We start from the raw sequence: 15150 nt of genomic DNA on the forward strand, positions 1-15150 counted from the left end.
AAACAATCTTAATTAGCTACAGACTTCCGATTGATTTGTTTTAGTGGGAGAGAAAAAGTATTTATTTCAGTGTGCTACTCTTGAGTTAATGGATAGGAAGTGGCTCTTTTTATTTCCATCTAGCAACGTTTTCTTAAGTTACTGAGGCTAAAAAAAAAACCGGTGTGAATTACTTAAAAAAAGGAAGTTATGACATTTCTCGAAGTTAATCACGAGTTTCCCATCTCGAAGTATTTCGACAAAATTGATTTATTTTTCGATCTTCTATTTTGAATTCCGCCTTTCGAACTGAATCACTGAAGTAACCCGAGCGCTATGAGTTTCGATGAAAAATAAACAGGAATTGTTCTAGAAGGTGATGCTTGATTTAGTGCAAAGGCCATAATCGTATTGAAAGATATTTAAAAATAACAAATTAGTAAAGGTGACTGAGATGACTAAAATATATTTTGTAATAGAAGTTCGCTTATTATTTCCCATCTCCGTGTAGTTCGATCATCTTTATTTCAGACATGTTGAATTGTCACTCATACTATTGCCAACTAACAATATCATTTCGGCCGGTGTCCGGAGGAAGACATTGATATAAGTTACAATCTTACCTTTCACGTTCAGCTAATTACTGTTTCAGAAATATTTTACCCGTCTTTGTCTTGAATCTCTAGATATTTTAAGATTGGAAAACGAAAATTGTTCTTTGTCAATGCATTTGCCTTCCAATATCTATATTCCTCGTTGCATGATAGGAAACAATGAAAAAATCAATGCTATTTGGCATAAAAGATAATTGTAATTACAACTCATTCTCAAGAAGTTTGAAGGTACCGCCGGTTTCGCGTTTATAGGCCCCCATTGACTGTTTTGGCGTCTTCAAGAACACAGTAAAAAGAGGAAAAATTCAATTCTCGTATGTAAATAAATCACAATGTCTATTGTTCACAATCAAAGTAGTTTAAAGGATATTCTGGAAAATGTCAACACCTTCCATCAACTCCCGGCGGCTAAGGTTCACCCCTAATTCCCAAGATCGCATTGTTCATTCCCCTCGAGCTGCTACACATTTCCTTGTAAATTAGTTACAAGAATTTGGTTTTACATCAAGAAAATAATCCGACCTGATAAGTTTGAGTGATCTCATTAGCTGTTTACTGGATAGTGTAGGAATATTCAATGGAGAAGTTGCATTTTAATCACGCCAGTCTAGGATTTAAAGGGTTAAAGCCATGGGCGAGTTCTTTTGCATCAGAGTATAGGAAAATAAAAAATAAAGATTTAAAATTAAACTAACTATTTCTGACATGAACTTTAAATGCAACAAGGAAATGTGTTTCTCTTCCATACTGTTCGGAAACGTCTTATTAAGCTTTCAATAACTATTTCATAGTTTGCAGCTAACTCAGACCGACTTTTAAGCTTTGTCAAATCGAATATTTCGAGTGATATAAAAATAACTCAATGCACTTCCCGAAAATGATCTTAGTAATCCGGGAGGGAATTGAAGGGGGCAACTTCAACGATCTTAAATTCCATGAAGTGCTCCTTTACTCAAAGGATGCCCTTATTTTCAAGAACCAGCTTCTTTAAAATAATAAAAAGTTCTATTTCAGTCTGAAGATGTATATAGGAACCATTTCCTCGGAGAGGTAACATTTAACGTTTAGCCAGTGCCTGCTGGAGGCTAAGAATCTCAGCACCACTATCAACGATGCGAAAAGCATCTCAATTGTTGCGGTTGTTTCTCCTTTTTCTGTCTCTGCGTTGTTCAAATGGTGCTCCAGTAGATGAAAAGGAGAAACAATTTGCCCTGGTACGTACAGCTGATTTGAAATTATTACATAGCAAACATCCGTTTTAAAGAAATTCATCCCTATCTAACCAGAGCTAGTGCAAGTGACGGGTAACCGTGTCACCAGATAGAAACTGAGCTAATTCAGGTTTTGCAGCTAATCTCTTTGCATTGAATTATCACTCATTTTCAATGGGAAAGAAAGAACATTTAGCTCACAGTCTAGTATAAATTTCATAGAGTCTATCAGATCTCTATTTCTACTTTCATTATACAAATAAACCGATTTTTATAAGATTTCAGGTGTCTTATAATTTGTTTCGCCAGTTTTGATATGATATTTGCAATCCTGTAGCTCATGCTGCATCAAGTGTATTTTGTTTTGTTGTTGTTGTTGTTGTTGTTTTTCAATTCGTGTCCATTACTTCGCCTTTGATTACTGCTATCTGCCAGAGAAAAAACGAATTTGCACACCAAGAACTTTAGATAAGCATAATAACTTCTACTATATAAGTTTGAGTATTCTTATCACTTATTTACTGGACATTGTGTGTTAAGCATTTATGGGAGTTAGAAAATTAAAAAAAACTTGCATTTTAGTCTTTTACTTGTGGTCGAACTTGTCTTGGAAACAAGCTGAGGTAAGAAATCTGCTTTATCTCATAGGATTTTCTGAAGAAGTATCATTACCTGTCCCCCTTAAAAAATGGAAACCATAACTTCAAGGACGCCGTGAGAATATTCCAGGAATTTGTGAATATTCCAAACACAGGTCAGCTGGATAGAAAAACAATAGCCGAGATGCACAAGCCAAGATGCGGTGTCCCGGATTTTGACGACGATGACAAACCCAGTCCGGGTAAAACGTAAAACGTACTGCAATTTAAGGGACTGGTCATTTTTTATCCCCTGTGGAGGGAAGGTGGGGGGGGGGGGGGAGGCGCGAAGGATATTACGGGGATCACATGTCAGTTTCAGTGGGAGAGCAGGGTTATCAGTCGTGATAAGAATATTACAGACCCTTTTGGGGGAATCAGGTAAATTTTATCGCTTCACAGAGGTGACCACTGAATAGAGGCTAACATTACTGTGATTAGGGGAAGACAAACTTGGGACTTTGACAACCAGCTGCTTAATACCGTGGTGACCGCTTTTAAAATACGGGGTTACCGGTGACAAGTTCGACTGTAAAATCAATTCCTCACAGGCGTGGGATAAAGAAAAAAGTGGTCTTTTACGAGGATTCGAACCCTGAACCTATGCTCTACTGAATGAGCTATAAAGAACTGGTTATTGAGTCAGATAATATAATAGTTCTTTGGTGTGTATTGTTCATCCTTGATCTGATAGTTGCTATCTTTTAGGGCGGGTTAAAAGGTTTTCTGTCTCCGGATATCGTTGGGAAACTATGCATCTCACTTACAGAATCCATAACTTCGCATCAAATGGTGGGTTGACTGTAAGTCAACAGCGAGGTATCATACGGAGAGCTTTTAAGGCATGGGAAAAAATTGGTCCAGTTTCATTCAGTGAGGTCAATAACTCCAGCTCAAACGCGAACATCAGTATATCGTAAGTAAACTGCTATCTACACATGGTTTAGATAGGTGGCGGCTTTTAAATCGAGTCGAAATATTACAACTCTTTTCGATAACATATCTTTTCTGCGCGCAGATAACGCACCTTGTTTTCACAGGTGACTGATATTAATATCGTCTTGGTGACCGAATTTATAAACTTTTCACGAAGTGATTTATTACATAACTAGACGTAACTAGGGTTGAATTATACTTTGTGTCAGAGGAAACATATCTAACAATGAGAAAATCGACGAAGGATGACGCAGCCTATATGCGAGCTAAGTTCACGTGCTGATGATCGCTACATTTGGTCTGCTTAAAAGGTGTATCAAACTTGCTCCTTGATTTAAACATGCATTCAATATCTATGTAGTACACAGAGCATTACATACCACCTGCGAAAACCAATCTTTCTTCTCGTGATGACAGCATATTTCATTCGTTTGCCTTTCTATCTCACGAGAGATATATAGCTCACACCCGAAGATAAAATTCTTATCAACGCGCGCTTATGTAAGATCCCCTGTATCAGTAACTATACTACGACCAGAGAAAGTGCATGTAATTACATCGTAAATAGTGTAATCAAAAGCATTGCGAGAGAAACAGTTTTTTATCTACGCCAACTAATTGAAATTTATGTAAAAAAAGAAAGGAAAGGAAAAAGAAACAACGATTTACACAAGGATATTATTTGGCCCTTGATGTGGGTCGAATACTTTTTCATGTATGTAAAATACATTAGTACTGAGAATCATGTAAGTAATGCCAATCAAAATGCAGTTAACATGGATTTCCTTGCATAAATATGTTGGCTCCTTTCCACTGCAGATTTGTTGCAAGGGTTCACGCTAGCTGTTGCTGCAAATTTGATGGTACGGGTGGAAGCATTGCTCATGCATTCTATCCGAAATCCGGCGCTCTTCACTTTGACGACGATGAACAATACACCAACAGTAACACGACTGGATACAATCTGTTCTCAATTGCTCTTCACGAGATTGGACACCTCTTGGGGTTGAAGCACTCTAACGATCCTAAAGCTGTTATGTATATGGAGTATAAAAACAACCAAAATCTCACGGACGAGGAAAGACATGGAATTGAGTATATCTACAGTGAGTGGGATAGTTTTAGGTCTGACAGGGGAGAGCAGGGAGTGACAAAAGCCTTATCCGGTATACACCTAAGATTAGCGCTTCAGCGTTTCTTTGCCAGTGAGAAAGTATGAGACCTCGGGCGAACCAGGCGAGTCGGCGAGAGGTACGCTAACTAGTAATGCCAGACTTCCGGTGAATCTCTCTGCTTCTCGCGGGCGCGAGGAAACGCGTGTCTCGCAGCGCTAATAATGAGGGCCTAGTCGCAAGCTAACCTTAAATTAATATGCTACAGTTACTGCTGTTAGAAACCTAGCAATCATAGTGGAGCATCATGGGTAACCAGGATTAGTTCTTGCCTGCTATGAAAACACAAGATGAAGAAAAAAACTTGTGCTAATGACGACTTGGATATGTCGTCACATGCAAAGACCAATCATATATGCTAAAACTTTATCATGATGAGCGAATGAAACGAACACTTTAAGGGAAGCATCAATTTCAATATTGTTCTTCATTGGACACTTCCTAGAGTGTTACGCAGTCTGGTGAACCATCTTTTCACAAATTAGGTTTTTTTGGGAGTTGATGTACTCTTAATAAGTCTCTTTCGTGAAAAGTTGCAAAGCTAACGTTTCTAATCAACTTTTGTCGCTTCAGTGCAGGGAACTGCTCAACCAGACTCCACTGAGCGTGAGTATGTCAATGTTATTTGCAGTTACAAGATTATCTAAGCAGTCATTACGGCAAAAAGAAAGATTTGAAAACCACCAAACCGTCTTCTCGTACAAAGTAGTTGTTCCTGTTTCATAACCGCTCACATTGCACGGATCCAAATTACATTACAATAGCACTAATGCAGGAGGATTGAGCGACCTTATCATGGATAATTAACATACTGGATGAGTGTAACTAATTTATGAATTTCCGTCCTGTTTGAGTTAGCTCCAGGGAACTGCGCTGATGACGTGCCTTCATGCCAGGATTATGTGGACGAATGCACGGGTAACCATTTTGTGAGGAAGAGTTGCCGTAAATCATGTGGAATTTGCGGTAAGCTTTATTACGCCTATAACTTTGGGTGTGTACTTTGGTTATGGGAGATAGATAGTAATTCGGAAGATCTAGAAAAATCAAGTGTTCGACTTTTTAAAACCAATCTTTTACTTAATTCATTATTTTCCCTTTTCTTCATTTCCAGGTGGTCACAGCGTCGGTGAGTAAAGTGTACTATTTAACTAGCCAATATATGTTGATCCAATCTTATGGAAAAATCGTGGTAGAAATGCAGAAACTAGCAGAGCTATTTGCACATGTTAAAAAAGGTTGCATCTAATCGCTCTTTAAGGGCTAATTCAAAACTAAGCAGTCGAATGGATTGATAAGTAGCCAAAAATTCAAAACATAAAAGAAATAAACAAATGATTTCAAATTATCTCAACTGGCTGAGGTATCAAAGAATCCATTTAAACATACTTGACACAGCGAAATAACAACTATACAATAACAAGACCTTTAACGATTTTCGTTAAGATAATTTTTGAAATAGGGGTCGAAAATAATCCAAGAGTATATTGCTTTTCCTTTTTTTTTTCCTCAGTCATTTAGACACAAAACTAAAACTAATCTTTACTTATTAAGTTGCAGTCAGTAAGTTTGCTCGTTTTTACTTCGAACTCACGTGGATTTCTCGTAATATCTACCACTATTCTTATTAGCTTTATTTGTGACTACTAAAATCAAAACAACTTTGCGTCGATCAATTCAAAGCTTCAACATCCCCTCCCCGGCAACGTATTGGGCATTTGAACTTTTTAAGACTGGTTTGTTCAAATTCAAGAGGCCAAAATTATGTTCAAATGCCCAACTCAAGTGCCGGATTTCATGGCCAATTTTTTTTTGTAAAAGGCAAGATTAGCGACCTAAAGGTAAAACACGTTTATTTCGCCGGAAGGACTTGACAGTTCCGGTTCAAATTCCCACCCTACCCAGGCATGGTTCAAATTCCCCACCACCCGGGCACGGAAGACAGTCAAATGTGCGTGGGTGTCACGTAGGAGGTTTTCTTTTTTTAAGCTTCGAATTGACCGGCGCATTACTCGTTTGATTCTCATTCTTTAGTTAAATTACCCTGCGTTGATAAGTATACGTCGACTTCGTGCAAAATGCTCAAAGGATATAACTACTGCAGTAATTATAAGGCCTTCATGACCGATAAATGCAAAAAGACGTGTGGACTTTGTGCTGGTAAGTGTTTTATTAATACCTGTTCGCACCTTTTCTTAATTAATGAGACCTTGCTGTCACTTACGACTGTTCGCACTACATTGGTGAGAAAATATTCATCCACTTTCCAGTGTAGACGGAAAAAAGTTTTAGCGTTTTCACAGAGAATATGACCGATCGCTATTCCTTCTTCAGTGTGAATTGATCCGTTTAATAGTGGAAATGGGAAACTTAAGTTTCGTTTTCCCAGTGGCAACAATGGAAATAAATTAATCGTTAGCCGTAAAATGGCCAAAAATTTTTACCCGCGTTAGCCGTAAAAGCCATCACCCCATTGAGACCCTCTAAAAGTACTTCTTTGGACCGCTAGCCTATGAATCCATCCAAAACAGTCATTCATCTCAATAGAGTCATTAAAATATTGGAAAATATTTACCTTCAATTCAAGGAAAATTTTATTTTTCTTATTTGGTTGATTTTTTTTTTCTGTTCTTATTTTTCTCTATTTGTTCTTAGCTGGATAACTTATCATCGGCCCTGGACCGGACATCGTTTTGACGAGAGGAGTAAAAACTGCTCGGTAGAAAATCACAAACTTAGAGAGATTACTCAGTTGCTTAAACTGTCTGAAATATATGAGAAAAAACATACACATTAATAAAAGTAACTCGGTAATTTATATAGAAAATTAATTGACATGGCATAGTATGTATAAAACTAATGCCGTTTGATTGTAACTGAGTTGTAGAAATTTGGTAGAAAAATAAAGTTAATCAGAGAAAATTGAGTCTCATATTAATCATCAAGCAGAAAGATTTAATAAACGCTTAATCGTTTTTCTTACGATTTAGGAAAGGTCAGGCTATCAATTTTAACACATCAAAAGTACAACTAAAAGCACGACTCTTCATCGTGAGACAAAAGATTAAACGTTCATTTACTGATTTCTCTACATACAAAACTGCGATACACAACAACATTTAATAACAAAAAGTAAAATTTGAAGAAACATTATTTTTTTTGTCTTATCTTTGAGAAATTGAATGTCAAACATACGTACTTCGAGCTCCAACGCTCCACAGTTGAGCCACAGAGATTCTAAGACCAAAAGACGGCAAGGATCAGCGATGTCAAAAGAGCCTCTTTTGATTTAATAGAGTAGGAAAGATGGTGAAATGAAGGCGTGAAAAATAAATTTTATTCATATAGTAACTGGAATCGCATAGTACACAATCTCATTTACATGTCGAATGATTTTTTAAGAATTGCTCTATTCCTTAGATATTTAAATTGTTGTCTTTTAAATGTAATTCTCTCGTTGGAAAAACAAATGGGAATTAAGAGTTTTGGTAAGTTTCGCCACTGCGAAGTTACTCATGGAGAGGACTTAAATATGGAAGCGATGACAGAATAGGAGCAAAAAAGCAAAAGGAATGACAGTAATAAAAAGGGTAGAAAGCCTTGCCCAAAGATATTCAGGTTTGCCATTACTAAGTAAACTGAGGTGACCTAAATTTTAGTTTTCAAATATCATCCTTATTTGATATTTCACGGCGGTTATTTATACAGATCAACAAATGATTCATCATGCATGCAGTTTGGTATGAAATGAAACGATCAAAGTTTTAGAAGACTGAGATCTCAGATTCCAAACTGATAGAGGTCCCTCAAAAGCTTAACATGTTTCCTCGGGCCATTTATATCTCTCGCGCGAAGGGAAAGTACAAAGTTTTTGAAAGCCACTCTTCATCATATCGGGATGACATCGAGGTCAAAGCTCATCGTAGCAAAATTTTTAAGTGACGACCACTGCGGTATGATTACCGAAGCTAGAAATAATTCTGTCTATCAAGGTCACGGTTTTTACGAACAACAATTTTTAAGAGCAGTCGAAAACTTTTACGCCTATATCCAAACATTATCGCCGCTAGTCAAAAAGTACGGACGCTTAACATTTTTGCCATAAATAAATTAGGTTCTGTGAAACAAACAGCAGGTCAAACATCATTTATATGAGGTGATGTAAGGATTTTCACAGTTTACGAGCTTTCCAACATACCACTCGTAAAAGAGTGCAGAAGCTTAGAAATAAAGTTCTTCTCGTTAGCTTATTGAAAGAGAGAAAATATCAAAAGATACCTTTCATCTGACGAGTTATTTTCTTCTTTGAAATTTTGGCACAATCCCGTCCACTGGAACTCCGTAAACACTTTTAAAATCATAGCCAAACATCACCTCTTCGCCTCCATCAGCTTCGTTTTGACCGCCATTTGCAAATCCGACAGAATCACCATAGTAACATTAGTTACCAGTTTTTTCTTTAAATAAGTCATGCAAGAGGAGTGGTTACCTGGATTTTTAAAATGGCGGCAAAATTGAACTTGATCGCCGTTCAATTGCAGTGGAAATGTTGCACGTGTACAGGCTTAATTTGGATTCGGTATTGACATTCCAGACGACGAATAACGAGGAAATTTCGAAGACATAAAGATAGATATTGGATGAAAGGTACCTTTTATTCCCTCCATCTTTTCATCGTTGAAAATTATTCGCCTTGCTACTCGATTGCTACTGTTGCAGGCGCATTATTCTCATCTTTGTGTCTTACTGGGAGGTTTTACATTTTTTAAAAAATCGCCTCAGTTAATTGTACTCCTTTTTGCCATTGGAATATCAGTAAAGACGATGGCACGAGTTTAAGTATTGGGCATTTAAGCTAGTTTATTGGACTTTTCTACGTGACAAAATCAACAATGTTTCTTCATTCTGGTGAAATAAGTCCATTCCGTGTTGTGGCGGGTCCTCACTCTCTATCTAGCCTGCAAAGAAAATAAAAAAAAGCTTCCTAAATTTTGAAAAAATAGCTTCATGTCTGTGACGAGACAACATACCATCATATTGGTATCAGAATAGATCAGGTTTGAACTTAAAATTCGTTGACAAGAACAGTATGTTGATGTTAATGAAAGCAAAACTAGAAATGGAATTTATAACGGTAAAAGTAATCAAGATAGTGATAGTGGCAACTACAGTAACATTTATAGTTGTGATGATAATTAAGGTAGATGGGTGGTGATTTATTTTAAGAAATAGATTCCATGTTGCCGTGCGTCTGTTCCGTACTACATCATAGATGACGTCAAAATGAAGTACCTATTTTTCTATATGATAAAAAAGCAAAATATTGTTAATGGTGACGTCATCTAGGCGTCTTTCCTCGAATAGATCATAAGTAAGAATTGATCAAAATGTGTGTATAACTCAGCTTATCATATAAGCACTGTTTGATCCACTTACAAAGGCGACACGACTTAGGGCACAATCGTCGAATGTTTTGGTCCCATCTGCAGTACTGCAGATAATGTCGGCAGTTTGGATTCCTGTCACTGCAGCCTTTCAGATCAAAATAACATATTTGCGTAAGAAGTAATTCCCTTTTTTAGTATTGGAAGGTCATTCTGAGTCACTTGCCTCTGCTAACAGGCGACAAACATCAAGGTAACCTTCTTGATGTTAAATCATGAATCTTGCTTTGAACTTTTAGAGGGTAAAAATCTAACCACAAAGTTGCAAAATCGAAATAGAGTATGGGTAAGCCGTACCATTTTAATTGTTGTGATTAAGTGATATTTACACCGGCGATGAAAAAGAAATTGATACTCGTGAACGTATGGTTGGAATCCTCCTAGAACAGGGGGCCAGGTTACTAATAGCTTAGATTCGCAACTGCGACTGTAAACGCGTTGGCCGTTATGCCAGCCCCGAAATAATTTTTTCACAAGTATTTGACAATTTTTTTATCGCATGAAATAAAGATTGCAGTTTTTTCCCTACTTTGCTCCGTGGTTGGTCCAGAAACTCGCCCAACCTCCCACCAATTAGATGCAAACCTTAATCGAAATTCGACGACTCACTATTTCCGCCTTTAAGCAGTTGAGGTGCATTCACTTTACAACACGTAATCTCTTTGAAATATTTTCCTTTATTCCCATCGGCTACTGAGATTTCTTAATTTTTGTTTTAGGTTAGCCAATCAGGCCGTGCCCCACTGTAAGGAGTTTGACTCACCTCCTCCTCCACCTCCGCCGTTTCCACCGCCTCCGCCTAACGAAGAAATAGGAGAGTGATAATGAAGGCATACGGTCTTTCCTCTGCTAACGGAAACCTTTCTTCTTCCAGTGTTTGTTACAGTCAAAGCCACACCTTAATCCTTTTTCGCTTAGCGTAGGTTTAAGAGTTGGTCTGCGGCCCACCCCTTTGAGAACGGGATGATTGTGTGTCTGTCGCTTACGAATCCACAATAACTTAATTAGGTGGTATCAACATCACATTAGTAACACAAGTAAAGCCTTCACCTGAAAACTTGTACAGATGAATAGATGAACGCAGACTAGAAATCGCCTTCCCGTTGCAGGATAACTTTTCTCTCTTTTCAGAAATTCCTTTTTCGTAAGAGAATTAAGAACTTACTTGATTGCTTTTGTTTGATCCAATCCACGAAATTGCTCACACGAGCAAACACTGTGTAATGATCTGTCCTGCACTTTCCATGACCCCAGCTCACAGCACCTCTCAAAACCCATCGCCCTCCTTCGTTGCAAACAAATGGGCCGCCACTGTCTCCCTTGTAAGAATGGGGAAAAAAAAGAAATTACTTCTCGTTCAGAGGAATCTAGGCAGAATGAAACCTTTTTCTTCTGAGTCATAAATTTCCACTAAAATTTGGTCGCGTGAACGAAGTGGGGGTACTTGTCGACGTGGGTTTGTGTAATTCCTTTGCGAGTAAAAAGCTCCGTCGGAAGTCGAATAAGTAAATCAAAAGACCTTTTTCCGCTGTTCATGTGAAAGGGATCAAGATCAATCTTTAAGACCTAAAAGATAACCGCGATTCAAAATCATGACCATATAAATTTTGATTTGATACATTTACCTGGCATCCACCTTTGCCTTCACCTCCAGCGCACACCATGGAGTCTTCATCAACACTAACCATATAACCGTTAACACTTTGGCAGCTTTTGTGATCGGCGACTGGCAACACAGCCTGTTGGAGAGTTGAAGCGGCTTGTCCACCTCCAACCATTCTTCCCCAACCTGCAAACGTTATTAATTAGATTTAGTGACCATACATTTTCAAGAACACTTGAAGGAGAATTGTGCGTCACGGTGCTGCGACAGATACAATTTGAAAAAAGATACCAAATATCACTTAGAAAACAGGCAGCATGTCAGCTTTATCTGAGCAATAGACCGCACTCTCTATCAGTTTACCAGGGTAATAACCTACGCAGGATGTTGGAAGAACACAAGAAAAAGTTCCTATTTTCTTTGTGTTGGCGGTGCAATAAGCGCTAACCTTTTGACCAATGAGGGCGCTCGTAATATCTCAATTATTCTATAATAATTTACACATTTCACATTTTGCCATAGAAAAAAAAAAGCGATTTCGTTACCTGTAATATAACATCGTGATCCAGGTGACACCTTGTCTCCTGGCTGTGGCATGCAAACGGTATTTACTTTATCGCTCAGTTTCACTCGCCCATTCAGCTGTAGAAGAGCTATATCGTTACGGAGCTCTCTCATGTTGAAGCTTTCATGTTTGAATAGTTGCCGTAAATTGAAGGTCTGCTGCACGGAGGTTGTTCCAGTTCTTATGTGGGCTCCTGTCAGAAAAGTCATTTCTTAGGCTAAGTTCAATTTTCTCTATGACATGGGTGTAAAGAAACTAAGATCCACTCCATCTATTGATTTGTCTTTCAGAGTAAATAGATCTATGAACTGCTTGTTTGAGCTTCTTTAAATTGTTTTCAACTAGGTAATGTTTAAAGATAAACCGAACGCCAAAACCAAAACAAACAAATAAAGAAACAAACAGACAGAAACAACAATAACAATTACAACAACAACAACAAAGCAAAAAAAAAACAAAACTTGGAAATTGTTTGCTAATAATTTGGATTGTTACTTAACATCCATTACACTATTTTCAGCGGAGAATCGGCCTGACAATGAATAAGAAGAGGGGTAATTATATTGAGAGATAAACTTGCTTGTTTGTTGGCTAATTTATCAGCCTTCTTGCATCAGGCAAAAAACAAACAAGCAAACAATAACAATAGCAAACGTTAAAGAACAATGATTGATGTCTATGTGTAAATTATACAACAAAGAGGAAAACTTTATGCTGGCAAAGGTATTGTTAAAATAGCTGATATAGCAAAATTTTTCAATCATAATGTTGAAAGCTAGCGTGAAACAAGCAGAAGAGCAAGTCTCCAAAGCGTACCTACGACTACAGTGTAGCCACTCGGCGATGGGTTCCTGTCCACACAATGAGCAGCAGTTACAACCCAGTCATCTTCAATAAGTGATCCTCCACAGATATGTCGACCATTCACTCTGAGTGAAATCTGCCAAGGCCAAGCGTGAGGCGCAGCATTTTCACCATTCACAACTCTCGCCGAAAATGGTTTTTGCCCGCATCCTGAAAATCATTTATGCTTGGTTTATTCATGTAGGAGCAAGAATGAGAAATAAAATCTAGGCAGATGGTAATTTAAAGATTCATAAATTGTTAGAGCGAATCAAAACGAAAAGAGGCTGGTCAGAAACAAAAGAAAGTTTCAAGTAACTCAGTGAGGAGTAGCACCTTTAAAGCGATTCTCAGTTTGTTTTCATTTTTGGATCTAATTGTTTGAGACTTAAAAGACATCTAGTTCAAGCAATACAATTTTACCTTATGTTCTTAAATTTGTCATTTCTTTCCTCTTGTCAATACAACTGAGGAAGCCTGAAAAAAGTAAACCTGAAAGACCTACTAAGAAAAACTACCTTGAGAATGTGGTACGCCAAGCAGCAACAGCACAACTCCGATCCAGAGATTCATCATGAAGGAATGGATCTCTAAATGTGGTAACAAGATGAGGCTGACACCTCTTTTTTTTTTTTATAGACAATATGTAACATCACCTGCTTCTCACCTGGATAACCTATTCACACAATACACACTATTTTTTTTAAACAACTTTGGCATACAGTCTGGCACTGATTGTTCAGACGTCTGAGAGTATTTTTCAGCTGGGGAAAGAAAAACAGGAACAAAAATTCCCATTTTTTGGTACAAGAGGTGACGTAAAGGTATAACTGAAAAGTCAACATTGCTTACCAAACACAGCAGTAAAACCACAATGACACAATTCGTTCCACTGACTTGCACGTCATAGTCGCCAACCAAAGAATTCTTTATTTATACAACCTACATACCCAATTTGCCCAAATTTTACAGCTATAGAATGATACATTTGCAGCCGTACAGGTTTCATAAACATATTTGAAGTATTTTTTGGATTAAGATAATCTTTCCAGTTCAAGAGCTGATATTTTTCAAGGCAACCTTTCTTGTCACTTCCGCTGGGGACGTTATGTTGACCCTGGTCATTTTTATTTTAGCATTTTATCGACGATTTTCGAAAACCTTTCTCACCGGCAAAAGTTATTTCAATATTCCTATATAACTAAAGATGTATCTTCAGTACATTTTATCTTTAGAAATATAGGGCTTTAAGGATACGACTGTTTTTTTTTTTTAAACGGACACCATCTACAAATAACTAACGAATTTAGTGTCTAAATTTTGATAGATCTTCAACACAATCATTTTAACAGCTGTTCTGGCGAGTCAAATATTTGGTTGAACGAAAATAACCCCAGTATTCCCGCATGATCCAAAGGTAAAGAACACCTGGGGCAGATTTTCTTTTATTCTTCGATGACAAATTTCTGGAAAGAGGGAAAGAATGTATCCAAAAAGAAACGTTTACACCCAATGGAGACGCATTTCGTGCTTCATTGTTTTGATGGGAGGTTTGAATCAACCCCTGAGGCAAACTAACCGAGCAATAAACAGATTACGGCGTGTGAAAATATACTTCCTCTAAGGAGAGAAGGCGTTGTCAGCGGAAATAGAAGGTTTTTTTACTGAGCGGACGATTTTCGTAGGGATGAAATAAGTGATGAGGTACATGAAGAAATCCTTACGTCAAGAGATATTTTGTTTGAGAAAAATCGAAAGGTTTTTGAGAGACCACTCTCCTCCTCAAACACCTTTGAGGATCTTATCAGGAACAGGAAGATCACGGGAAGTTCTGCAGGCAGAAACTGTGGACATATTTTCGGTTGTGCATCGCTCCTTAAGCGACCCATTTGTACCTGCTAATCGTGAAATGGTCCAGATTTGAGCTGCTTATCAACGCTGATTCATTGTCATCGATCACAAAAAATAAGCAATGTAGGTGTTTAATCACTTTAATGTACCACGATTGATACTATCATGCTCAAGGAAACAATTTCAATCACCTGCTGCATTGATCGAGGTAGCTTTTGTAGCGCTCTTTTGTAAAACCAAGTCAAGAAAAGACTGTAGAAGTAGATTTAATACACGTAAATAAAACCCAAAAGG

At 37.7% G+C, this 15150-nt stretch overlaps 2 protein-coding genes across 2 annotated transcripts; one reads left to right on the plus strand and one right to left on the minus strand.

The window, feature by feature from the left end:
- Window positions 1-1587: 1587 nt before the first annotated feature.
- Window positions 1588-7472, plus strand: LOC113674921 (matrix metalloproteinase-24). Its single transcript, XM_027191418.2, has 9 exons — window positions 1588-1807; window positions 2453-2645; window positions 3151-3358; window positions 4198-4484; window positions 5124-5156; window positions 5409-5516; window positions 5665-5679; window positions 6585-6710; window positions 7206-7472. Exons 1-9 carry the CDS (start codon window positions 1706-1708, stop codon window positions 7211-7213), a joined length of 1080 nt encoding a protein of 359 aa, XP_027047219.2. The 5' UTR covers window positions 1588-1705; the 3' UTR covers window positions 7214-7472.
- Window positions 7473-9384: 1912 nt separating this feature from the next.
- LOC113674912 (chymotrypsin-like protease CTRL-1) lies at window positions 9385-13614 on the minus strand. Its single transcript, XM_027191410.2, has 8 exons — window positions 13524-13614; window positions 12979-13176; window positions 12143-12355; window positions 11620-11783; window positions 11160-11313; window positions 10758-10793; window positions 9987-10082; window positions 9385-9508 (listed from the first exon to the last, which is right to left on the minus strand). Exons 1-8 carry the CDS (start codon window positions 13579-13581, stop codon window positions 9504-9506), a joined length of 924 nt encoding a protein of 307 aa, XP_027047211.2. The 5' UTR covers window positions 13582-13614; the 3' UTR covers window positions 9385-9503.
- Window positions 13615-15150: the final 1536 nt, after the last annotated feature.

The sequence above is a fragment of the Pocillopora damicornis genome, chromosome 8 (assembly GCF_964200805.1).
Source record: "Pocillopora damicornis chromosome 8, jaPocDami1.2, whole genome shotgun sequence".
NCBI lineage: Eukaryota > Metazoa > Cnidaria > Anthozoa > Scleractinia > Pocilloporidae > Pocillopora > Pocillopora damicornis.

Coding starts and splice junctions, on each gene's coding strand:
- LOC113674921 (XM_027191418.2), top strand. CDS start 1,706: ATGCGAAAAGCATCTCAATTGTTGCGGTTGTTTCTCCTTTTTCTGTCT. Junction 3,359..4,197: donor AACGCGAACATCAGTATATC/GTAAGTAAACTG, acceptor TTTCCACTGCAG/ATTTGTTGCAAGGGTTCACG. Junction 5,157..5,408: donor TCAACCAGACTCCACTGAGC/GTGAGTATGTCA, acceptor TGTTTGAGTTAG/CTCCAGGGAACTGCGCTGAT.
- LOC113674912 (XM_027191410.2), bottom strand. CDS start 13,581: ATGATGAATCTCTGGATCGGAGTTGTGCTGTTGCTGCTTGGCGTACCA. Junction 11,784..12,142: donor ATCACGATGTTATATTACAG/GTAACGAAATCG, acceptor TAACGTTTGCAG/GTTGGGGAAGAATGGTTGGA. Junction 10,794..11,159: donor GATCAAACAAAAGCAATCAA/GTAAGTTCTTAA, acceptor TTTCTTCGTTAG/GCGGAGGCGGTGGAAACGGC.